Source organism: Phyllostomus hastatus, unplaced genomic scaffold (genome assembly GCF_019186645.2).
Source record: "Phyllostomus hastatus isolate PE091 unplaced genomic scaffold, TTU_PhHast_1.1 phas_scaffold_46, whole genome shotgun sequence".
NCBI lineage: Eukaryota > Metazoa > Chordata > Mammalia > Chiroptera > Phyllostomidae > Phyllostomus > Phyllostomus hastatus.
In genome coordinates this window covers 5,318,520-5,346,249 of record NW_025334032.1, presented here as the reverse complement: position 1 = coordinate 5,346,249, position 27,730 = coordinate 5,318,520, and the positions used below count along the sequence as shown (strand labels likewise).

The 27,730-nt window shown below is 38.2% G+C and overlaps 1 protein-coding gene across 1 annotated transcript in view; it reads right to left on the bottom strand.

Moving 5' to 3' along the window:
* UBAC2 (UBA domain containing 2) overlaps positions 1-27,730 on the bottom strand; it is a 250,542-nt gene that overhangs the window by 11,817 nt on the left and 210,995 nt on the right. Inside the window, exon 8 of the mRNA XM_045821244.1 lies at positions 15,236-15,358. Coding sequence (XP_045677200.1) covers positions 15,236-15,358 — 123 coding nt within the window. The remainder of the gene's footprint in view (positions 1-15,235; positions 15,359-27,730) is intronic.

Below are 27,730 nucleotides of genomic sequence, written 5' to 3'. Positions count from 1 at the left end.
GCAGGTCACTAGACCAATACCCAACTCCATGCAACTTTAAGTATTCAGAGCAGAAGCACAGAGCATACCTCAAAAAAAATACATATTAGTGAGGAGATTGTTTTTACAATGTGTTTTGGAGTTTAGTGGGTTTTTCAGAGATAGTGGGAAGAGAACCTTACTGAGATTTATATTCTCTCATACTAACTACATTTTGCCATTTATCAGCTAAGATCGAAAATGTCATATGTGCTTTAAAGCCATTCTCTCTCACTTGGCCCAACAGATATTTCTGAGGACATGAATGGGATCCACAGGTCTCATGTAATATAAACATACTAAGTGGTAACAAGTCTGTCTGGGCAAGAATCTCATAAGCACCCGCACTGTAACGTGTTTCCTAGGCAGGGGTGGAAAAAATTACATATGTAGTTATGCTCATACTATGTCTTCCTCCATGTGTAGTTCATCATCCGGGAAAACTCAATGGTGTAATTCCCTATTAAAAACCCTGCCGTGGTTCTTTAATGTCTATCACATAAAGCAGAAATCCATGTACCATCAAAAGGTACCTCAAAAGGCTTCCCCTTTGGGGAGGCTGTCTTGCCCCTTCTCCAGGAGGTGCCTCTGTCCCCCTAGGCACTTTCTGTTACAACCTCATCCAGCTGTGCTGCCCCAAATTGAATGCACTTTTCAGCATGGTGCATCTTGACAAATGTCACTGCCCCCAACCCTCCCAGCACTGGCAATGCTTTCTCAGTTTCAATAGCATTGGAACACTTTCATAGAGTTGACTAGAGCTGTCTCCTTGCCTGGATCCCTGCACTGGGCTCTGTATTACCTGAGGGCAGAAAACTTGCCTTATTAATCTCTGTATTTCAGGAACCTAGCCCATTAATTAGCCTTTGAAGAGCAGACAGTTGATAATCGTTGGCTAACTAAAAGGCAGGACAGATATGACTGGAATACAGAGGGAGTAAAAATTTGTTACAGTCCATGTTTACCTTCTTTTTACTGAATCTCAGCTTTAGTTTAGTCTTAACTTCCTTGTCCAATTTTACCTGCATCCCATTAAGCATAAACTAGAAGGTCATTTTCTGCCCTGACTGGTGTGGCTCAGTGGGTTGGGCATCATCCTACAGACCTAAATGTCGCCAGTTCCATTCTCATTCAGGGTACATGCCTGGGTTGTGGGCCAGGTCCCAGGTTGGCAGTGTGTGAGAGAGACACCCAGTCAATATTTCTCTCCATCTTTGTCCCATCCCCTCTCTCTGAAAATAAATAAATAAAATCTTTAAAATAATAAAAAAAAAACTTCTAAAAGATCATTTTCTAAGCTTGGGGAGGAGTGAGAGAGACCGACTTAGTAAGTGTCCCCCGCTTTTAAAAAGATTTTATTTATTTATTTTTAGAGAGAGGGAAGGGAGGAAGAAAGAGAGGGAGAGAAACACTGATGTGCGAGAGAAACAATCAGTTGCCTCTCTCACACCCCAAAGCAGGGACTGGTCTGCAACCCAGGCATGTGCTCTGACTGGGAATTGAACCTGCAACCTTTTGGTTTGGGGGGTGATGCTCAATCAGCTGAGCCATGCTAGTCAGGGCAAGTTTTTTCCCCCGTTGATTTAAAAAAAAACCCATGAAGCCAGTATGACAAAATTGTGTTATTTGTTAATTTTGAGTATGGGTATGGTATAAAAAAATCCCTTGTTTGAAAGAAAAAGAAATAGAATAACATACACAGAATGGAGCAAAAGTACGTTTACAGTTGTTTGTGTGGAAAATAATAAGTAATAATACAAAGAATAAACCCTGTGTTTTATATAGTCACAACTGTAAACCTACTTTTGCCCCACCCTATATATGTGTGTGTATAAATAAGTATAAAAATATACTTATTTTTAAGATAGTAGACATTTGAGTACATTTGATTATTTAAAAAGTTTATTGGGTAGTGTTTGAGTTTTGCATACTCTTAAAAGTACCTGGAATAGCATCTGCAAGGGGTGATGAGCAGGAAGAGGGGATGGGTCTACTAACTGAAAAACAATAGAAGTGCACTGTGAAGAACTAAAAATCCAGAGACTTAACAATAGCAGAGTACAAAAGGTAGCAAAACATTTCTGTGGCTGTATGTTAGGCTATTACTGAATTTAATAAGGGATGCACATTCTTTCTTAGAATACTTTTTGTTTTCAAAATAGATGGAGTACATTTCCTATCTTAAACATACTACATTTAAATTCCAGATGTGTTTATTTACCTCAGAAAAAGATCAAATAATTATCTCTATTTTTTTTTGGTTTAGAAAATTACAAGTGTCTTAATGTATTAAAATTATATAATTTTGATATTAAATAAAGATAATATAGCACACTTAATTGAAAAATTAAGCATAAAAATGTTTTGTTAGTTTGCACTATCTTAATGGAGCTAACAAATTTGATTTTAGATAATGTGTAGCTTCAACAAATTAACCAAGAAATTATACATTAACTATAAATTTCTAAATGTTATTATAAATGTGTTAAGAGCAAAAACAATATATATTTTTTATCTTTTACAGTCTCTCTAGCCCCTATCCCAAGAACAACTAAGCATCTGCATAATAAATAATGCCAGGGAGGAGTCTATGTCTTCATGCAGTGACAGTCTGTAACAGCCATTTTCAGGATAATCAAGAAACATAAAAAATAAGATTTAGAACATTAATGCATAAGGAAGCGTATGTTAAAAACAACTTTTCGTGTAGTGATATCTTTTCGTAACAGAGCAAGGATGAAGTAAATGCCGTTTGAAACTGACACTGACAACACCTTAGCCTCACTGCTGTCACTCTGGGAGGATCAAGGAAAATGATTCATTAAAGAACTTTAAAGATTTCAATTCCACGCATTCTCCTGTTATCACTTTTTGACACTTTTTTTTATGAAGTGCCAAAGCTAAGAACTATTTCATCTTTAAATAACTCACACTGTTAACGGCTGCTCTATGAAGAATGGGACTTGAGGGCCTATGAAGTAAACAGTAATAGAACAGAACTCTCTTTTTACCTGAATTTGAAAGCATTAGCTAACTCTTTAATCTGTTACCATAAATCTTACAAATGCAGAGTTATTGTAGGGATAACATTTTTATAGAAATTCTCTAGTGGAGGTGGAAGAGAACTATGAACTATGGCTCCTTAATCTACATCTCAATCCTAAAGGGTTGCTGAAATGGTCAGTCTGAACTGAGAAGCTGCAAGGGCAATGGGATGGATTATTCCATCAGACACAGTATATTGTTTTTTTTCCCCAAAAGGATTTATCATGGTCTAATCCAGGTGCCTTGGGTCAAAGTGGCATTTTACTCTGGAGACAAGAATGGAGGAGGTGATGACCTGGATGGTGTGACCACTATGAAATGTTGACCTTGATTTGCTATCACAAGAAAGCATTTTATGTGGAAGGCAATGTGAAAGTTTTATTATTGTAATGCTCTAAACTTACATTTTTGTAGGCCTTTAAAACTTTAATTTGAAATAATTTCAAACACACAGAAAATTTTCAATAATAGGACCAAAAACCCCTGATTACTCTTCATTTGGACTTAGCAAATGTTATTTTGCCATAGTGGCTTTCTCTCTCTGTTTATAAACACATTGTCACACTTGTGTTTCCTAAACCATTTGAATTCAGTTACTTACATCACATCCCTTGACCCCTTAGTATTTCAGTGTCTTTTATTTTCTAAGAACGAGGGTATTTCTTTTGTAACCACAGTCAGTATAGATACCAAATCTAGAAACTTAACATTAATAGAAAACTATTAACTAATCTACAGTCCAATTTCATTAACTGACTGTACATCCTTTCACCACCCCTCTTCTCCCAATTTTCCAGCACAAAATCCATTCTTGGCTCATGTGTGACATTTAGTTAGCATGCCTCCCTAGTCTCCTTCAACCTGCAACAGTTTGTGACATCAGTATGGCTGAAGACACAAGACGGGTATTTATGGAATGTCTCTTAGATTGGTATTGTCTGCTTTTCCTTTATGAATAAAGTTATGCATTTTTTATCTTAACACATGACTGGTGTGTCCTTTTTGGGGTCTGCCCACAATGCTCTTTGTTCCATTACTGGTAATGTTAATTCTGATGAGTTGTTTAAGCTGGTATCCAATTTCTCCACTGCACAGTTACTATTGTCTTTTGTAATTAACAAGTAACTTGTGGGGAGAGACTTTGATATTATATAAATGGCCTGTGCTTTATATATTGATGATTCTTCCTTGAATAGATTTTAATTCTGATATCTGCAAAACTGTGGTTTTTCCAATATTATCATTCTTTCTGTATTTATTACTTTACATTCCATTTCATTCCATAGAAAGGAAAAGCATTTCTCTAATCTTGTGGATATATTTATATAAATACTGATTTACCTATGAATATCAGTATAAACTCATGGATTTTTCCCTGCCCACCCACAAATGGATATTATAGTACTGTCCTTACTTACTTTGATGCTCAAATCTGATGTCTCAGATTTGGCCACTGGGATCCCCTCAGGCTGACTCCAGTATCACTATAGCATGCCTCCTCAGTTATGGAGCACTTCTTTAAATCTATGCATAAGGTGGTCCAGGTCATCTTGTACCTCCTTTACACTAGGCCTGGGATCCACCATTTGTCTAAACACGTTGGTCCTGTTAGTGGGCAAAAGTATTTAGAAACTAGATCTGGACTCTGAGTGTGCTCAGTGCTCCTGGGATGCCACTACTTCTGATTCTTTTTGGTAGAGAGAGCTAAGATAATGTACATACACATACATATCAGCATATTATGCTGATATCTCTAATTCCAATCCAACTCCACAAGTTTCTTCCTTGCCTTCCCCTATTCAGTAGTTTTATTTTCCTTCTTCAACAATAAGATCAACCTATCTCCTCATTTACTGAAATCTACATTTCATAACAACATAATTTCAGAATTGCTGTATGTATGCCACTTGGAAAAAAATAAGCCTATGAAGAGTTCAAGGTTTCTTTGCATTCTTCTTTTCTTTAGAGAGTGGGCATATTATGTTCAAAAGTTACTGAAATTAATTTATCCTCCCTCCCCTTATGATTGTTATTCATTTAAAATACAGATGGATCATTGATTTCTGTTTCTTTTTAGTTTTTACCATTGTATCTAGCAAACTTGCTTTTTGAATATGTAAAAGATTAACTTGATTCCTAAAATCAAAACCACATAAAAGGGCTACTCAGAAGAGTACCACTCCCTCTCCATCCATCCATCTTCTCTCCTTCCATCCATCTTCTCTCCCTCCCTTTGTAATGAACCAATTCCTTTTTTCTTAAATTATATTTTATTGATTATGCTATTTCAGTTGTCCTCATTTTTCTCCCTTTGCCACCCTCTACCCAGCAACCCCCACTTCCTCAGGCAATACCCCCACCATTGTTCATGTTCATGGGTCATGCATACAATTTCTTTGGCTACTCCATTTCCTACGCTGTACTTTACATCCCCATGGCTATGCTGTAACTACCTATTTGTACTTCTTAATCCCCTCACCAACTCATCCATTCTCCTACTCACCCTCCCATCTAGCAAACATCAAAATGTTCTCCATGTCCATGATTCTGTCTCTGTTTTTCTTGTTTGCTTTGTTTGATTTTTAGATTCAATTGTTGATAGATATATATTTTTTTGCCATTTTATTATTCCTAGCTTTGATCTTCCTCTTTTTCTTAAATAAGTCCCTTTAACATTTCATATAATAATGGTTTGGTGATGAACTCCTTTAGTTTTTTTCTTCTCTGGGAAGCTCTTTATCTGCCCTTTAATTCTAAATGATAGCTTTGCTGAATAGAACATTCTTGGCTGTAGGTCCTTGATTTTCATGACTTAGAATATTTCTTGCCAATCCCTTCTAGACTGCAAAGTTTCTTTTGAGAAATCAGCTGACAGTCTTATGGGAACTCTCCTGTAGGTAACTAACTTCTTTTCTTTTACTGCTTTTAAGATTCTTTCTTTGTCTTTAACCATTGTCATTTTAATTGTGATTTGTCTTTGAGTGGACCTCTTTGCATCTATCATAATTAGGACTCTCTGTACTTACATGTCTATTTCCCTCACCAAATTGGGGAAGTTTTCCTTCACTATTTTTTCAAATAGATTTCCAATTTCTTGCTTTTTCTCTTCTTTTGGAACCCCTAGGACGTGAATGTTGGACCACTTGAAGTTGTCCCACTGGCTGCTTATACTATCCTCATTTTTTGGATTCTTTTTCTTATTGTTCTGATTGTTTTTTTTTTTTTTTGCTTCCTTATGTTCCAAATCATTGATATGATTCTGCTTCATCCACTCTACTACTGTTTCCCTGTAAATGGTCCTTTATTTCAACTAGTGTATCCTTCATTTATGACTAGATCTTTTTTTATGATGTTGAGGTTCTCACTAAGTTCCTTGAGCATCCTTATAACCAGTGTTTTGAACTCTGCATCAGATAGATTGCTTATCTCCATTTTGTTTAGCTCTTTTTTCTGGAGTTTTCATATGTTGTTTCATTTGGGCTACGTTTCTTGACCTTCAAGTTTTGATAGCTTCCTTGTGTTTGTTTCTATGTATTAGGTAGAGCTGCTTTGACTCCATGTCTTGGTATTGTGGCCTAATGTAGTAGGTATCCTGTAAGATCCAGTAGCACAGCCTCCCCTATCACCCAAGTGGGGTACTCGATATGTATCCATTGTGTGGGTTGGGTACACCCTCTTGTGGTTCCACGTCTGCACCCCTCCTACCACTCTGGATTCTTTATTCCACAGTTGTGGGACTTACATTCAACTCGATTTCCTAACCTTTAGACCTCCATTCAACTCCATTTCTGATGGTTCTTAGTGATGGTTGCTCTATAGTTTTGTTGTAATTTTGATGTGATTGTGCCAAGAAGCTAACCATGTCTGCCTTGACTGTCATCTTGATCAGAACTTTATCAGGAACCAATTTCAGGATTTCTAGACAAGGTGGAGGCATAGGTAGAGCCCATGGACAACCAAAAGAAAGACAACAACAAATTTAAAAACAAAAAACAACCAGAACTGCTAGAAAATTGAACTGTATGGAAGTCTGACAATGAAGAAGTTAAAGAAGAAACATTCATCTAGACTGATAGGAGGGGTGGAAACTGGCAGCTAGGATGGAGAGGACATGCAGAGAGGACACATGGCAAGGCAGCAGCTGGAGGACCTGGAGGGCGAGGCCATGGCTGGCAGACTGGGTGGTCCCACATTTCCATGTAGCTAAACCAAGAAGAACAACTGGGGAGCAAGACAGACAGCACAGCCCATGGTACCAGCATGGAAAAAGAAAGCCACAAAACCTCTGATGTAGAAACCTGTGGGGGTTGGGACAGTGGGAGAGACCGCCAGCCTCACAGGAGTTTGTTGGAGAGGCCCACAGGATTCTAGAATGTACACAAATCCACCCAAGCACCTGCAAATCAGTACCAGAAGGGCCCAAATTCCTTGTGGGTAGTGGGTGAAGTGACTGAAAGCTGGCCAAGAACTCAGCAAATGGCATTGTTCCCTCTGTGACCCCTTTCCCACATAAAGCCCCACAATACAGTGACATTAATTGCCCTGCCCTGGTGAATTCCTGAGGCTCTGCCCCTTAAAACATAACAGGCACACAGACACAAATAAATATGGCCTAAGTGAAAGAACAGACCAAAGCTACAAAAATAGAACTAAGCGATGAAGAGACAGCCAACCTAATCAGATAAAGAGTTCAAAACAATGGTAATCAGGATGCTCACAGAAATGGTTGAGTATGATTGCAAAATAGAGGAAAAAGTGAAGGCTATGCAAAGTGAAATAAAGAAAAATACACAGGGAACCAGCAGTGAAGGGAAGGAAACAAAGGCTCAAATAAATGACTGGAATAGAAGGAAGAAATAAACATTCAACCAGAATAGAATGAAGAAACAAGAATATAATAAATGAAGAGGGGCTTAGGGACCTCTGGGACAACTTTAAACATTCTACTATCCCATTCATAGGGGTGCCAGAAGGAGAAGAGGAGGACTAAGAAATTGAAAACTTATTTGAAAACATAATGAAGGAGAACTCCCCCAATTTAGCAAAGGAAATAGATTTCCAGGAAGCCCAGGAAGCTCAGAGAGTCCCAAATAAGTTGTACCCATAGAAGCACAAACCAAGGCACATCATCATTACATTACCCAAGACTAAAGATAAGGACACAGATGTCGAGACACAAAAAATAGCCCAAAAGAAAGAACAGATCAAAGCTCCAGAAAAAATACAAGTAAGTGATGAAGAGATAACCAACCTAACAGGTGCACAGTTCAAAACACTGCTAATCAGGATGCTCACAAAAATGGTTGAGTATGGTCGCAAAATAGAGGAAGAAGTGAAGGCTATGAAAAGAGAAATAAAGGAAAGTATATAGGGAACCAACAGTGAAAGGAACGAAACCAGGACTCAAATCAACAGTGTGGAGCAGAAGGAAGAAATAAACATTTAACCAGAACAGACGGAAGAAACAAGAATTCCAGAAAATGAGGAGAGACTTAGAAACTTCCAGGATAACTTTAAACGTTCCAACTGACAGGGATGGCAGAAGTAGAAGAGGGATCATATCAACCATTTTCTCTGACCACAAGAGACTGAAACTAGAAACTAATCTCAAGGAAAAAACTCAAGAACAGTCAAATTTATGGAGATTGAATTGCATGCTATTAAACAATGAATGAGGTGAGAATGAGATCAAGGAAAAAATCAAAAGGTTTCTAGAGACAAATGAAATCAAACACACAACAGTCCAAAACTTATGGGATACAGTGAACGCAGTCCTGAGAGGGCAGCTCACAGTGATAGAGGCCTACGTAAAAAAGACAGAAACATTTCAAATAAACAACCTAATCATATATCTATAAGAACTGGAAGAACAACAACAAACAAAGCCCACAGCGAGTAGAAAGAAGGAAGGAAATAACCAAGATCAGAGCAGAATTAAACAACATGGAGACTAAAAGGACAATTGAAAGGATCAATAAATCCAGGAGAGTTCTTTGAAAAGATAAACAAAATCGACAAGCCTTTAAGCAGACTCATCAAGAAAAAAAGAGAGAGGACCCAAATAAATACAATCAGAAACGAAAGAGGAGAGATTACAACTGATACCACAGAAATACAGAGGGCTCTAAGAAATTACTATGAAGAACTGTATGCCAAGAAATTTGGAAACCTAGGTGAAGTTGACAAATTTCTAGAAAAATATAATTTTCCAAAACTGAACAGAGATGAAGCAGAGAGCCTGAAAAGATAAATAAAAGCTGATAAAAATTGAAGCAGTAATAAAAAACCTCCTGGCACACAAAAATCCTGGACTGGATGGTTTCACAGGAGAATTTTACAAAGCATTTGAGGAAGAGCTAACCTCTATCCTTCATAGACTATTCCAAAAAATCCAAGAAGATGGAAGACTCCCAAACTCCTTTTACGAAGCCACCTTCATCCTAATCTTAAAACCAGATAAAGACACAACAAAGAAAGAAAACTTCAGGCCAATACTGCTGATGAAAACAGATGCTAAAATCCTCAACAAAATATTGGCAAACCGCATCTGGCAGGCAATACATTAAAAATACCATACACCATGACCAAATGGGATTCATCCCAGGGATGCAAGGATGGTACAATATTCGTAAATCAATAAATGTAATACATCACATAAACAAAAGCAAAGACAAAAATCACATGATTATATCAATAGATGTGGATAAGCATTTGATAAGGTACAGCACCCATTTATGATAAAAACACTCAGCAAAGTAGGAATAGAGGGAACACTCCTTAACATAATAAACACCATATATGACAGACCTACAGCCAACATCATACTGAATTGGCAAAAACTAAAATCCTTCCCACTAAGATCAGGAACAAGACAAAGTTGTCCACTTTTACCACTTCTATTCAACACAGTATTGGAAGTCCTAGCGACAGCAATTGAACAAGAAAGAGAAACAAAAGACATCCAAATTGGAAAGGAGGAAGCAAAACTGTCATTGTTTGTAGATGACATGATAGTGTACCTAGAAAATCCTATAGACTCCACCAAAAGGCTACTTGACATAATAAGTGAATTTGGCAAAACAGCAGGGATAGAGAGTCAATATCCAGAAATCAAAGGCATTTTTGCATAATAACAATGAAATATCACAAACACAACTGAGGAAGAAAATCCTATTTGATATAGCAACAAGAAAAATAAAGTACCTAGGAATATACCTAACCAATTAGGTAAAAGACCTGTTCTCAGAGAAATACACAACAATGAAGAAAGAAATTAAGGAAGATACAAATGGAAGCATGAACCATGTTCATGGATTGGGAGAATTAACATCATCAAAATGTTTGTACTACCCAAAGCAATTTATAGATTCAGTGCAATCCCTATTAAAGTACCACTGACATATTTCACAGATACAAAACAAACATTTAAAAAATGTATATGTAACGATAAATGACCCCAAATAGCTGCAGCATTTTGAGAAAAAACAAAGTAGGAGGGATCACAATACCCGATACTAAACAGTATTACAAGGCCACTGTAATTAAACTAGCCTAGTAATGGTATAAAAAGAGACACATACACCAAAGGAACAGATTAGAGAGTTCAGAAATAAACCCAACTCTCTATGGTCAATTAATATTGGACAAAAGTGGTAGAAGAATAAAATGGAATAAAAATAGCCTCTGCAACAAATGGTATTGGCAGAGCAAACAGCTACATGCAAAAAAAATGAAACTTGAACAATAGGAGCTTCCGGCCAAGATGGAGGCGTAGGTAGACACGCTGTGCCTCCTTGCACAAGCAAAAGAAGGAAAACAACGATTAAAAAACAAAGAAGAACTAGAACTGTCAGAAAATTGAACTGTATAGAAGTCCGACAACCATGGAGTTAAAGAAGACACATTCATCTAGACCAGTAGGAGGGGTGGAGACAGGCAGCCGAGTGGAGAGGACTTGAGGCAAGACAGTGGCTGGAGGACCTGGTGAGTTGGTAGCGAAACAGACTATACAACCCAGGGTCCCAGTGTGGGGAAATAAAGCCTCAAGCCACAGATTGAAAACACCTGTGGGAGTTGAGATGGCAGCAGGAGAAACTCCCAGCCTCACAGGAGAGTTCGTTGGAGAGACACACAGGGTCCTAGAATGTACACAAGCCTACCCACCAGGGAATCTGCACCAGAAGGGCCCAATTTGATTGTGGGTAGCAGGGGAACTGATTGAAAACTGGCAGAGAGCAGAGCAAGTGCCATTATTCCCTCTCAAACCCCTCCCCCACATACAGCATAACAACGTAGCCACATGGGTTGACCTGCCCCGGTGAACACCTAAGGCTCTGCCCCTTACAACATAAAAGGTGTACTGAGAAAAAGAAATGGCCCAAATGAAAGAACAGATCAAAGCTCCAGAAAGAATACAACTAAGTGATGAAGAGATACCCAAGCTCTCAGATGCATTCAAAACACTGGTAATCAGGATGCTCACAGGATTGGCTGAATTTGGTCACAAATTAGATGAAAAAATGAAGGCTATGGTCAGTGAAATAAAGGAAAATGTACAGAGAATCAACAGTGATGGAAAGGAAACTGGGACTCAAATCAAAGGTGTGGACCAGAAGGAAGAAAGAAACATTCAACTGGAACAGAATGAAGAAACAAGAATTCAAAAAAATGAGGACAGACTTAAGAACCTCCAGGACATCTTTAAATGTTCCAACATCCTAAGTACCAGAAGGAGAAGAAGAAGACCAAGAAATTGAAAACTTATTTGAACAAATAATGAAGGAGAACTTCCTCAATCTGGCAAAGGAAAAAAACTTCCAGGAAATCCAGGAAGCTCAGAGGGTCCCAAAGAAGTTAGACCCAAGGAGGCACACACCAAGGCACAACATAATTACATTACCCAAGGTTAAAAATAAGGAGAGAATCTTAGAAGCAGCAAGAGAAAAGAAGACAATTACCTACAAAGGAGTTCCCATAAGTCTGTCAGCTGATTTCTCAAGAGACCATACAGGCAAGAAGGGACTGTAAAGAAGTATTCCAAGTTATGAAAGGCAAGGACCTACATCCAAGATTACTCTATCCAGCAAAGCTTTTATTCAGGAGACAAGGGCAGATAAAGCACTTCTCAGATAAGGTCAAGTTAAAGGAGTTCATCATCACCAAGCCCTTATTATATGAAATGTTAAAGAGATTTATCTAAAAAAAGAAGATAAAAAATATGAACAGTAAAATGACAGCAAACTCAGTTATTAACAACCAAACCTAAAAGAAAAACAAAAGCAAACTAAGGAAACAACTAGAACAGGAACAGAACCACAGAAATGGAGATCACATGGAGGGTTATCAACAGAGGAGTGGGAGGGGGAGAGGGGAAAAGGTACAGAGAAGAAATAGCATCAATGGTAGGTAGAACATAGACAGGGGAGGTTAATAATAGTATAGGAAATGTAGATGCTAAAGAACTTATAAGTATGACACATGGACATGAACTAAAGGGGGGGGGAATGTAGGTAGAAGGAGGTGTGCAGGGTGGAGGGGAATAAAGGGAGGAAAATGGGAGAACTGTAATAGCACAATCAATAAAATATATTAAAAAAATGAAACTCGATCACCAACTTACAACGTACATGAAAATAAATTCAAGGTGAATAAAAGACTTAAATATTCGTCATGACACAATAAAAGTCCTAGAGGAGAATATAGGCTGAAAAATCTTAGATATCCCATGCAGCAATATTTTCACTGATATGTCCGCTACAGCAAGGGACATAAAGAATAAAAATGGGATCTTATCAAAATAAAAAGCTTCTGCACAGGTAAAGAAAACAGCATTAAAATGAAAAGAAAACCAACTATATGGGAAAACATACTTGCCAATGATACCTCGAACAAGGGTTTGATCTAAATATATAAAGAAGTCACATGACTCCACTCCAGGATGATAGACAACCCATTTAAAAATGGGCAAAAGACTTGAACAGACACTTCTCCAACGAGGCCCAGAGACACATGAAAAGATGCTCAGTATTGCTAGCTATTAGAGAGATACAAAATAAAACCACAATGGGATACCACTTCACACTGGTCAGAATGGCCATCATAAACAAAGCAACAAATAACAAGTGTTGGAAAGGATGTGGAGAAATGGGAACCCTGGTCCACTGTTTGTGGGAATGGAGACTGGTGTAGCCACTGTGGAAAACAGTATGGAATTTCCTCAGGAAATTAGAAATGGAACTGCCTTTTGACCCAGCAATTCCACTGCTGGGATTATAAGCCTAAGAACCCTGAAAGAGCAAGCCAAAAGAACTTATACACCCCAATGTTCATAACAGCACAGTTTATAACAGCCCAGTCCTGGAAGCAACCTAAGTGCCCATCAGTAAATGAGTGGATCAAAAAACAATGGTACATTTACATGATGGGATACTATGCAGGAGAAAGAAAGAAGGAGCTCCTATCCCTTGTGACAGCACAGATGGAATTGGAGAGCATTATGCTAAGCGAAATAAGCCAGGCAGTGAAAGAAAACTACCATATGATCTCACTTATAAGTGCAACCTAATGAACAAAACAAACAAGAAAGCAAAATATAACCAGAGACATTGAAATTAAGAACAAACTGACAGTAACTAGAGGGGAGGTGGGAGGGGATAATAGGGGAAAAGGAGGTGTTTTCAGGAACATCTATAAAGGACACATGGACAAAACCAAAGGGGAGAATGATCAAAGATGGTAAGTAAAGATGGCTGGGGTGGGGGGCAGTGGTAGGGGGAAAATGGAGACAACTGTATTGAACAACAATAAAACAATAGTTAAAGAAAAGGATAAATGGTAGGTACAAAGCAGACAGGGGGAGGTTAAGAATAGTATAGGAAATGGAGAAGCCAAGGAACTTACATGTATGACCCCTGGATATGAACTAAGGGAGGGTAATGCTGGTGGGAGGAGGGGTACAGGGAAGAGGGGAATAAAGGGGAGGAAAAAGTGGGACAACTGTAGTAGTGTAATCAATAAAATATACTTAAAATAAAAAGAGGAGGTAATTTTAATAATTTCTTGTATATATGAAGTATTATAGATTTAAAAATAAACGAACATTTTATTTTGATGAGTTCCCATCAGTAAATGAATGGATCAAAAAACTATGGTGCATTTACACGATGGAATACTGCACAGCAGAAAGAAAGAAGGAGCTCCTATCCTTTGCAACAGCATGGATGGAACTGGAGAGCATCATGCTAAGTGAAATAAGCTAGGTGGTAAAAGACAAATACCATATGATCCCACCTTTAAGTGGAACCTAATCAACAAAACAAACAAGCAAGCAAAATATAACCAGAGGAGAAATTAAGAACAAACTGACAGTAACCAGAGGGGGAGGGGAAGGGGAAAATGGACAGAAAATGGGGGTTTTCAGGAACAACTATAAAGGACACATGGCCAAAACGAAGTGGGGTGGGATCGGGGAGGGAGGTGGGGATGCCCAGGGTAGCAGGAGTGGTTGGGGGAAAATGCAAACAACAGTACTTGAACAACAATAAAAAAATAAATTACAAAAAAAGAAAACCATATTATGCAAAATACTAAGTTTATTTTGCAAATGCTAAGTGTGCGCACATGCAAACACTAAATGTAAGCACATGCACAAGACTATTCATTGGTATTAATTAAAGAATAAAAACAACCAAATATCTATCAGTAAAAAAATACATAAATAAAAATAAATGATTTCAATGTACTTGTTTTCAAATCATATCTTCCTCAAACTTGTAAGTCCCACAGTAGCCAATCAAGTGTCATCACTGCTACAGGTGGCTGTTTAACTGCTATCAAATATACTTTCATTTGGCCCTGGCTGGTGCGGCTCAGTGGATGAGTACTAGTCTGCAAACAGAAAGGTCACCAGTTTGATACCTAGTCAGGGCACATGTTTGGGTTGAGGGCCAGGTCCCCAGTTGGGGCCTGCGAGAGGCAAATGATTAATGTATCTCTCACACATCGATGTTTCTCTCCCTCTCTTTCTCCTGTCTCTAAAAATAAATAAAATCCTTAAAGAAAAGAAAATAAATCTTTATATTTATATGCCCGAATTCTTTCAAGTCTTGTTCACCAAAACTGCTTGATGTTTGAAGCACTGGTTTAGGATAAGTTTTAGGTTGTTACTAATTACCTGTTCCTCAGAAACCTCTAGAGGAGGGGATGCTTGTTGTTCAGACTGCTGACCATCCCGATAGTTTACATTTTGTCGCTGCCTCAAAGGAGGGAAAAGACGATTCCAATTGATCATTCCTCCCTAAAAAAAAAGATCAATATACAATGATCAGACACAGAAGGGAGAGAACCATCATAATGCTTGGGAGAACATTCTTTTGCAATGTTGTCATATCTATAGACTGAGAAATAAAATGTCATACTGATCTGTTGTTTGCAAGCAATCCAAATCCTAAAGTATTGCACCAATACTTTAAAGTATTGGATAAAGTATTCAATCAATGGGATAAAATCAATACAATGTAGTAGGAGCATAGAGAGAAAAGAAGGTAATGAGTCCCACCAAAATTATCTGTGCAATTTGGCCCACTGTGTCCCCTCTGACTCTGTCCCATCTGTTGTCTCATCTTCATGGACTCTGAGGAGTTCAGAGACTTTCTGGGTGTGACAGGAAAGAAGGCAAGGAGAGGCAGCAACCAGGAACCTGCAGCTTCTTCCAGCAGCTCTTTAAAATGCTTATCTTCCTCCTCTTTCTCCTCCTACTCCTTTTCCTTTTATTTAATTCTGAGCATGCTCAGTGGAGGGAGACTGAAGGTGGAGATAAAACCCAGGTTGAGGGACAGGATGGAGAATGTGAAGGTAAACCTTACACACAAGGACAAGGGGTTCAGAAGTAAGGATCAGAGCTGTCCTCGAGTGGCTCTATAGATAATTTAAGAGGATGGCAATGTCATTTCTTTCTTATTCTGTTATCCATGAAAAGAAAACCAGATGTGAAGAAAAATATGCACTACATGATGCTTGAAAAAACATCCACATTTTCAGCTAAATGCCAATATTTTAATCTCTCAATTTAAATCTCTATTTTTAGATTAAGAAAAATTACAGACTAAGACAACCTAAAATTTTTTCTACTACAAATGCCTAACAAGGCTAGGTAAAATAAAAAATATTTCATATGTATAGCTGAACATAAAATGCAGAAATAGAGGCGTGAAAGTGCCAGAAACAAGCTCTGAAGGTACCAGGAAGAAGAAAAATTGCAGCAGTAGGCAAGCAGGCTACCAACGACAGGGTCGTAAGAGTGAGCATATCCTGCTAACCCAGAACCTCTTGGTTACCTATTTGGGTCTGAAAGAAATAATGACTTGAACTCACTACCTAATTACAGGCACAACCCTCAAATGTAGCCTGTGATAAAGAGAGGATGAGAAAAACAAACCAAAAGGCTGATCTTCATTCAGGGAGAGAGCAGGAATCATGGTCTGTCTAACACTTGAGAGATGAGGAATTTGGGGTTCAGGTTACACTATACATGTGTTCTAAGAACCCATAAAAATTGGTTCTGGGATGAAGGTGAATATAAGTAGGAGTCAAACAGAAGCAAATATAAAATTAGTCTGGAGACATACTTTCTTACTATGCAATTAAATGCGATTTACAGATAGAACTCCACTGGGGAAAGCAGAATCCAACACCCATGAGGAAATAATCCATCACAAACAAGAGTCAGCGTGCTCAATAAAGAAGAACTTAAATTCAAAACAATTTGAAAGCTATGAAATCAGAAGTTTAAAGTGATTAAGGTACAAAAGAAAAACTTAAAAATACATTGTAAACATTGTTTTAAAAATTCAGGGAAATTATAAAGAAAGATAGTATGCAAAAATTTCCTGGAGAAATACTTGCAGAAATAAATTCAATATATTAGTGATCACAACAAATATACATGGACAAACTCACCAACTCAAAACCTGAGATTCTCAGTTTTGAACTCTTTCCTATCCTCTCCCTGATCCCTAACAGACAAACCTAAAATATAAAGACATAGACAAGTTGATGTAAAGAGATGGAAAAAGGAATATCGGAGAAGTACTAACCAAAGCAAGCTAATGTCACTATATTCATGTCAAATAAATAGACCTCAAGGTCAAAATAAGCATTTTAGTGATAAAATACACTGATGTTATTTCTCTAAAATACAACAGCATCAAAATATAGAAAACAAAAATTAATAGAATTACAGGAGAATTGGAAAAATCCAGACATATATTTAATTTTTACCATATCTTGATAAATCTAACAGACAAAAATAATAATATAGATTATAAAGTGTGTCTAAATGGATGTCTATAGCCTACACTCAATATTTAGAAAACATGTAGCTTTTCCATTATACATAAATATTTATAAAAAGTGACTGTGCACTAAGTCCTATATGAAATGTCCACAAATACCAAAACATAAATATCAAACTATATTGTCTGACCACAGTGCAAATTAAATTAGAAATCACCATCAAAATTATAACAAAAAAATAAAAATTCACACAATTGAAAATAAAAATAGAGAAAATCATGATGGAAATTAGGAAATATCTAAAAGTTAATATAATTGGGACTATTAATTATCAAAAGCTTGTAGGATGTAATTAAGTAGTTGATATAGTTTGAAAATATTATGCTTAAAGAGAGAAAATGAAGACTGAATATTAAAAAATTAAGTACATTCAATTGAAGAACTGAAGAAATTAGGGAAAGCAAAAATACAAAGAAATGAGAAAGAATGAAGTTGAATGTTGAGAGCAAATATTAATGAAGTGAAAAACAAAGACAGAATAGGAGGCATCAATAAAAATGAGTGCTTGTTTAAAAAGTCAAATGAGACTTCCAGTCAAGATGACAGTGTAGGTAAATGTAGTGCTCAAATCCTCTGACAACCACACCAAAATTAGAACTAAGCCAGAAAAGAGTCATCATTGAGAACCACCTGAAATCTAGCTGAACAGAGGCCCTACAACTAGGGATTTAAAGAAGAAACTGCACTGAGACTGATAGGAGGGGTGAAGACGATATGTCACTGTTAAAAATCAGAAGGTATTGATATCTCAGCTGTGGAAGTACACACAGAGGAGAGCAAGGGGTTCCAGTACCACACCAGGACCTCCAACCCATGGTTCCAATGCCAGTAAGATAAGTCACTATAACGTCTGGCTGTAAAAACCAGTGGGGATTATGGCTGAGTGAGACAAAGGCTTCTGGAGTGCCAGGGAGTTCCTCTTTAAAAAAAAAAACGAACATATTTATTTATTTTTAGAGAGAGGGGAAGAGAAGGAGAAAGAGAGGGAGAGAAACATCAATGTATAGTTGCCTCTCATGTGCCACCTATTGGGGACCTGGCCTGCAACCCAGGCATGTGCCCTACACTGGAAATTGAACCAGTGATCCTTTGGTTTGCCCACACTCAATCCACTGAGCTACGCCAGCCAGAGTGCAGAGAATTCCTCTTAAAGGACCTGCTGGCTTACTCGGACTTTCTCCCTCTGAGCTCCAGTGATGTGACAGCAGCTTGAAAGGCACCAAGGACATATGGGGAAAAAATTAATCATCCAATGTCAGAGTGAGATCTGGAGGGGCAGCTTTCTCCCAGACAAAAGTGCTGGCAGAGGCCATTGTTCCTCTTCTGAGAAGCTCCCCTACAAAGCCTGGAGGCAGGCACCATATCTGAGTATTTACCTGGCTCACACAGTTTGCCTCATGCTGGTGATTCCCTGAGGCCCTGGCCCACCTAACCTGTGGGCCTACCCAAGCTGTTTCCAGTGGCTCTTCCAATGACTCCTGCTGTGGACTTTCCTAAAATCTCTCAAAGTTTCACAAATTGCAACAAACAGCATCTGGCCATGGTGTGTTCCATACCTCTTGCTAAATGGCATCAGGCCTGGTACTAGTGACAGCTGGATTTGGTTCACAGCTTGGCCACTCCTGGGTACTTCAAGCTCAGTACAAGTAGGAATCATCTGCAGATTTCTCTGTAGCTTGTGCCTGTGGCCACAGACAGTGGCTAACCTTGCACCTCCTGGGAGGCCTCAGAGACAGTGCTCCCTGTGGACAGCATTACACACTGGATAACAACCCTACATCTCCACAAGCAACATACTAAAGGCGCAAGTCCTGCTCCGTAGAGTCGGCTCCTGCACAGCAGCTCTTCCACTGTAGTTCAAGCCAGTCCTCAAAGCTGATTTGCCTGGGGGTCAATCCCTCCTAGTGATGCCAAAAGCAATTAAGGTTCAACTATAACAGGACAGCTCACACAGTGGTGTACATGGAGAACCTAGGTCATGTGACAGGGGAGGCCATGAAATGGGACCCTATAGAACACCTACTACAGAAGTCCAGGACACATAGCAGCTCTACTTAATACATACTTAGGGAAGCAGCCAAAATCTGGAGACAAAGAAACAGGTCACAAATGAAAGAACAGATGAAATCTCCAGGAAAAGAACTAAATGAAATGGAGGCCAACAAACTACCAGATACAGTATTCAAAACAATGTTTATAAGTATGCTGAAGGAACCTAGTGAGAACTTCAACAACATGAAAAATGACCTAGAAACCATAAAATGGACCAGTCAAAAATGAAGAATCATTAATTGAAATAAAGAATAATTTACAGGGATTATACTGCATTAAAGAATAGTTTACAGGGAATCAACAGTAGAGTAGATGAAGCCCAAAATCAAATCAGTGATTTGGAAAATAAGTAAGCAGGAAACACTCAATCAGAGGAGCAAAAAGAAAAAGGAATACAAAAAAATGAAGATAGTGTAATGAGCCTCTGGGACAACTTCAAGGAGACAAACATTTGCATCATGGGAGTCTCAAAAGGAGAAGGGAAAGAGCAAGAAATTCAAAACCTATTTGAAAAAAATGACATAAAACTTCCCTAACCTGGTAAAGGAAATGAACATACAACTCCCAGCACAGAGAGTCCCAAACAAGATGAGCCCAAAGAGGCCCACACCAAGACACATCATAATTAAAATGCAAAAGGTTAAAGACAAAGAGACAATATTAAAAGCAGAAAGAGAAAAACAGTTAGTTACCTACAATGGAACTCCCATAAGACTATCAACTGACTTCTCAACAGAAACTTTGCAGGCCAGAGAGGAGTGGTAAGAAATATTCCATGATGAAAAGCAAGAACCTATGGAGCGGGAAGATGGCAGCATGGTAGGAGGGAGCAGATTCTACTTCCCCCTACACATGGAAGAAAAAACCTAGCCAATGTACAGAGGTACAGAGGAACAGAGCAAGCAGCCACCAGTACACAGCATATATGAATATAGATAAAAAATTATTGTGGACATTGAAAAACCAGACGGTAAGAAGAGTGCTTCAGGAAAATAAGGGCCCAGGGATCAGCAGGAACCAGGGAGGCTGCAGTCCCAGGCACAGTGCTCGCCAGGTCTCCCACAGGGCTCTTGGGAGAGAGCTGGGTCAACTGCTCTCTCCCCCACTAAACAAGGATTGAGTAGCACCGGGGGATGCCTGGTTTCTTGAAGGCGCAGAGAGGGGAGTGAGGACTAAGTGGCAAACACACAGGGGCTGTGAGCACCCACGCATAGCCCCAGGAAGAGTGTGCACCCAAACCTGTGTGACCAAGGGCGTCCTGGCCGTGTGCCCGCGCCCGCAACCTGGGGACAGTGTGCTTTGTGGAAGACCCGGAGCCCACATCCGTAAGCCTGGGGAGAATGTGTGTACCACAAGAGCCCTGGAGCCCACAACTGTAAACCCAGGGGACACATGCTTAGGAGGGCCCAGATCCCACACCCAGGGCCCTGAGGAGAGGTGCCAGACTGGCTCTGGGGAGAGTGCATGGCTAGCCCTGGGGAAAGTACACTGGAGGCTGAGAAGGGAAAAAAGTGAAAACAGGAAGGGAGAAAAGTGAAACCAATCACCCCTTAGCCTGCTTCAGCCAGCAAGACCAGAAAAACCAGTTTGGCCATTTTGAAACCAACAAGAAGTTTTTTGTTTGTTTGTTTGATTTTTTTAAAAGTAATTTTTTATTTTTTATTATTTTTATATCCCTCAATTCCTTTTGCTTCTCTTTCCTTCTTTCTAGTTTTATTCCTTCTTTCTTTCCAATTTTATCTCTTCTTTGTTCCTTATTCTGCTGTTTTCCTTTTTTCTTCTTTTTCTTTCTAAATACCCACAAGTGAAACAAAAAACAAACAAACAAACAAAAAAACACACAGGAACTGTGAAAAGACCAGAGTTGGACCCAAAGAGGGGGAATCCCAACAGCTGAGACAGCAAGACAAATTTCATTTTGCTATTGCAGAGAACCTGCAAGTTAATGCATATTTGTGTTATTATTTTTCATTATTTATACATCTTTTATTTTAATTGTATTTTTGTATTCCTCTTCTTTCTGTATAGTTTTCTTTGCTTGGCTGGTTATATTGTAACATTTGACAGGTTTCCCCTGTTATCTCATTCATAGTGTATTGTAAATTTACTGTCCTTCACTTCATTTGTGTTCCATTAGTACACTACTCAAGGTTCTATACTCCCTATTCTTGTTATCTAGATGTCATAGATTCTATCATATGATTGTCCTAATATTACTGTAAATAATAGCTTTCCATATAATTGTAAATACTATACAACACTCCACCCCCACCCCCAGATCTTAGCCCATTTCACGGTTTACTAAAATCTATTACTGTACTGGTTAACTCTATTCTCCCACAGACTACACCTACTTACTATCTTTTACTCTCACCTTACCTCAGAACCTGACCTCCCACAAGCTCAATGATTTCTAGATCCAACTCACAATCCTTCCCTCCCCAGCAAGAGTCTTATCTTCTTTCCATTCTTTCTAAAAAGTGGCTAATGAGGTGGAATATCACAGTTAACACTGTACATAGCTAAAGTATCTCCTATTTCTTCTTTACCAGCTGCTACTGTAAATATCATAGAATACTCTCTTGCTCTCTTAAACCATTTTGCCTTACCCCTCCAACTGATCACAAAAAAAGAGCAGGTGGAAGCTATGAAAACCAGGATATATGAAGGAGACTGCACCACTAAATCTCACTGTTATTCTATCACAAAAGGTCACACCATAAACCCAGGGAGTCAGAACAGATCAATTTAAGAAGCAGAGACTAACAAGAAGAGTCACACAAACAATGGGAAGACAAGGAAACAACCCCCAAATGAAGGGAAAGGAGGAAGCCTCAGAAAGAATGCTAAATGAAATAGAGGCAACTCAACTATCAGATATTGAGTTCAAAGTGATCATTATCAGGAAGCTCAATGAGCTCACAGGGAAACTACAGGGAAACTACAATGAACTCACTGCTAACTATATCAACATGAAAAAGGAAATAGAAACTATCAACAGGGGCCAAGAGGAAATGAAGAATACAATTTCTAAACTGAAGAACACAGTAGAAGGAATCAAAAGCAGGATCCATGAAGCAGAAGATGGGATCAACAAGCTTGAGGACAAAGTAGAAGAAAACACCCAGAAAGAGCAATAAAAGGAAAAGAGGCTCAGAAAGAATAAAGAGGGATTAAGAGAAATGCAAGATAATATGAAAGGCAATAATATCCGTATAATATGGATACCGGAAGGAGAAGAACAAGAGCAAGGGACAGAAAACCTATTTGAAACAGCAATGATGGAAAAGTTCCCTAATTTGATGACAGAAAAAGTCACACAAATCCAGGAAACACAGAGAGTCCCAATCAAGAGGAACCCAAAGAGGCCCACCTCAAGACACATCATAATTAAAATGGCAAAATTTCAAGAGAAATTTTTGTAATTTGCCATTACAAAAGAAGTCTAAAAGAATACACGTCCACCAAACTAGCTCTGCAAGAGATGCTAAAGAGACTGCTTTAAGGAAAGGAAGGAAAAAAGAGAGAGAGAGAGAGAGAGAGAGAGATGGAGGAACACGGGTACGAAAATGGCAATGAATAAGTACCTATCAATAATAACCTTAAACGTAAATGGATTAAATGCTCCAAAAGACATGGAATAGCTGAATGGATAAGAAAGCATGAACCACACATATGCTGCCTAAAAAAGACCCACCTCAGGACAAAAGATCTACACAGACTGCAAGTGAAGGAATGGAAACAAATTTTCCAAGCAAATGGACAGGAAAAAAAAAAAGCCGGGGTAGCAATACTCATATCAGACAAAATAGACTTCCAAAAAAGGGCCATAAAGAGAGACCCAGAAGGTCACTTCATAATACTCAAGGGAAGAATCCACCAAGAAGACATAAACATTGTAAATACATATGCACCCAACATAGGAGCACGCAAATACATAAAGAAAATCTTAGAGGACTTCAAGGAAGATATTGACAGCAGCACAATTATATGAGGGGATTTTAATACCTTACTGTCAAAAATGGACAGATCTTCCAAATAAAATATCAACAAAGATATTGTGGCATTGAACAATGCCCTAGATGAAATGGGCTTTACTGATATATATAGAGAGAGCCCTCCATCCCTAAGAAGCTAAATAAACATTCTTTTCAAATGCACATGAAACATTTTCAAAGATAGACCACATGATAGGACACAAGACAGCATCAACAAACTGAAGAAAATTGAAATCATACCAAGCATTTTCTCGGATCACAAGGGACTGAAACTAGAAACCAACCTCAAAAAAAAACCCCAAAACCCCAAACACTCAAAATCATGGAGATTGAATACCATGCTATTAAAGAATGGGTCAAGAATGAAATTAGGGAATAAATCAAACAGTTTCTGGAAACCAAAAAAAATGAACTCAAAACCACCAAAAACTTATGGGACACAGTGAAGGCAGTCCTGAGAGGGAAGTTCTTACCAATACAGGCATACCTAAAAATGATAGAAATATTTGAAACAAACAACCTAACCCTACATGTACAAGAACTCGAGGAACAACAACAAAGACAGCCCAGAGCAAGCAGAAGGAAGGAAATAACCAAGATCAGAGCAGAATTAAATGACATGGAGACTAAAAGCACAATTCTAAAGATCAATGAATCCAGGAGCTGGTTCTTTGAAAACATAAACAAAGTTGGCAAGCCTTTGAGCAGACTCATCAAGAAAAAAAGAAATAACCCAAATAAACACAATCAGAAATGAAAGAGGAGAGATTACAACTGATACCACAGAAATACAAAGGACTGTAAGAAATTACTATGAAGAACTGTATGCCAGAAAATTTGAGAACCCAGGTGGAATGGACAAGTTTCTAGAAAAATATAATCTTCCAAAACTCAATGAAGAAGAAGCTGAAAGCTTGATAAACCAATAACAACATATGAAATTGAAGCAGTAATCAAAAAACTCCTGGCACACAAAAGCCCTGGACCCAGATGGTTTCACAGGAGAATTCTACAAAGCATTTAAAGAAGAGCTAACCCCTATCCTTCATAGACTATTCCAAAAAATCCAAAATGATAGAAGACTCCCAAACTCCTTTTATGAAGCCAGCATCATCCTAATTCCAAAACCAGAAAAAGACAAAACAAAGAAATAAAACTTCAGGCCAACACCGCTGACGAATACAGATGCTAAAATCCTCAACAAAATATTGCCAAACCCCACCCAACAGTACATTAAAAAGATCATACACCATGACCAAGTGGGATTCATTCCAGGGATTCAAGGATAGTATATTTCCAAATCAGTAAATTTAATACATCACATAAACAAAAGCAAAGACAAAAACCACATGATCATATCAATAGGTGCAGAAAAAGCATTTGATAAGGTACAGCACCCATTTATGATAAAAACACTCTGCAAAGTGGGAATAGAGAGAGCATTCCTCAACATAATAAAGGCCATATATGAGAGACCTACAGACAACATCATACTCAATGGGCAAAAACTAAAATCTTTTCCACTAGGATCAGGAACAAGACAAGGGTGTCCAACTTCACCGCTTCCATTCAATATAGTATTGGAAGTTTTAGCCACAGCAACCAGACACGAAAAGGAGATAAAAGGCATCCAAATTGGAAAGGAGGAAACAAAACTGTCACTATTTGCAGATGACATGTTAGTGTACACAGAAAATCCTATAGACTCAGCCAAAAAATTGCTTGACCTAATAAATGCATTTGGCAAAACAGCAGGATACAAAGTCAATATCCAGAAATCAAAGGCAGTTCTCTACACTATCAATGAAACAGCAGAAGCAGAAATCAAGAAAAAATTCCCGTTTGAACTAGCAAAAAGAAAAATAAAATATCTAGGAATAAATCTAACAAAAGAGGTAAAAGACCTGTATTCAGAAAACTATACAACACTGAGGAAAGAAATCAAGGAAGACACAAACAAATGGAAACATATAAAGTGTTCATGGATCAGAAGACTTAACATCATCAAAATGTCTGTACTACCCAAAGCAATTTATAGATTCAATGCAGTATCTATTAAAGTACCAAGGACATATTTCACAGGCATAGAACCAACACTTCAAAAATTTAAACAACCCCAGATATCTGCTCCAATTTTGAGAAAGAAGAGTAAAATAGGAGGGAGCACAATACCTGATACCAAACTGTATTATAAGGCCACAGTAATCAAAACAGCCTGGTATTGGCATAAAAACAGGCACATGGACCAATGGAACAGAACAGAGAGCCCAGAAATAAACCCCAGTGTCTAAAGTCAATTAATATTTGACAATGGGGGCAGCAACATAAAATGGAGTAAAAATAGCCTCTTCAACAAATGGTGTTGGGAGAACTGGATAGCTATGTGAAGAAAACTGAAACTTTAGCACCAACTTACACCATACACAAAAATAAATTCAAGGTGGATAAAATATTTAAATATAAACCGTGACACCATTAAAGTCCTACAGGAGAACATAGGCAGGAAAATCTCAGATATTTCATGCAGCAACATTTTCAGTGATATGTCCCCTAGAGCAAGGGACATAAAGGAAAGAATAAACAAATGGGATCTCATCAAAATAAAAAGCTTCTGCACACCTAAAGGAAACAGTATTAAAATAAAAAGAGAACTGACTGTATGGCAAAACATATTTGCCAATGATACCTCAGACAAGGGTTTAATCTCCAAAATATATAAAGAACTTACATGACTCCACTCTAAGACAAGCAACCCAACTAAAAAATGGGCAAAGGACTTGAACAGACACTTCTCCAAGGAGGTCATACAGAGGATCCAGAGACACATGAAAAGATGCTCAGTATTGCTAGCTATCAGAGAGATGGAAATTGAAACCACAATGAGATACCACTTCACAACAGTCAGAATGGCCATCATAAACAAAGTAACAAACAACACAAGTGTTGGGGAGGTTGTAAAGAAAAGGGAACCCTAGTGCACTGTTGGTGGGATTGCAGACTGGTACAATCACTATGGAAAACATTATGGAATTTTCTCAGAAAACTAAAAATGGAACTGCCTTTTGACCCAGCAATTCCACTGCTAGGATTATATCCTAAGAACCCTGAAACACTAGTCTAAAAGAACCTATGCACCCCAATGTTCATAGCAGCACAATTTACAATAGCCAAGTGTTGGAAGCAACCTAGGTGCCCATCAGTAAATGAATGGATCAAAAAACTATGGCACATTTACACAATGGAATTCTATGCAGCAAAAAGAAAGAAGGAGCCCCTACCCTTTGCAACAGCATGGGTGGAACTGGAAAGCACTATGCTAAGCAAAATAAGCTTGGCGGTGAAAGACAAATGCCATATGATCTCACCTTTAACAGGAACCTAAACAACAAAACAAGTAAGCAAGCAAAATATAACCTAAGACACTGAAATAGAGAACAGGCTGACAGTGACCAGTGGGGAGAGGGGAGGGAATTTCAGGGAAAAGGGAAAAACTAGGGAGGATGGAAATGGGAGGGATGGAGGGAGGGTTGGGTTGGTGGGCTGGTATGGGAGTAAGGACAGAAAACTGTACTTGAACAACGATTAAAAAAAAAAAGCAAAGACCTACAACCAAATTACTCTACCCAGCAATTATTTTGAATCAAAGGACAAATAAAGAGCTTCCCAGACAAGAAAATAACGAAAATAATTCATTACCACCAAACCAATATTATATGAAATGTTAAAGAATGTTCTTTAAGAAAAAGAAGAAAAAAATAAAAAATATAAACAATAAAATACCAATAAATACATATTTATCAACAACTGAATAAAAAAACCAAAATAAACTAACAAGCATAACAGAAACAGACTCAGAGATACAGAGAACACTTTGACAATTGCCAGATGGGAGGGACATTTGGGGAATAGGTGAAAAGGTGAAGGGATTAAGAAGTACAAATTGGCTGTTACAAATGGTTGCGGAGATATGTGCAACAGAGGAAATATAGTGAAAGGTATTCTGGTAGTTATGTGTGGTGTCAGATGGGTGTGGGATTTATTGGGATGATCACTTGGTGTGTAAAGTGGTATCTGGTCACTGAGATGTACACCTGAAACTAGTACAGTACTGACTGCCAAGTGTAATTAAAAAATTTAAAAAATGATTGTAAAAACAAGTAAAATGAAATATATAAATCTGGCAATCTTGATGAAAAGACAAAGAAGCACAGAGAATATTAGGAACAATATAAGGGTTATAATGCAGAGTTTTAAATATTACCAAT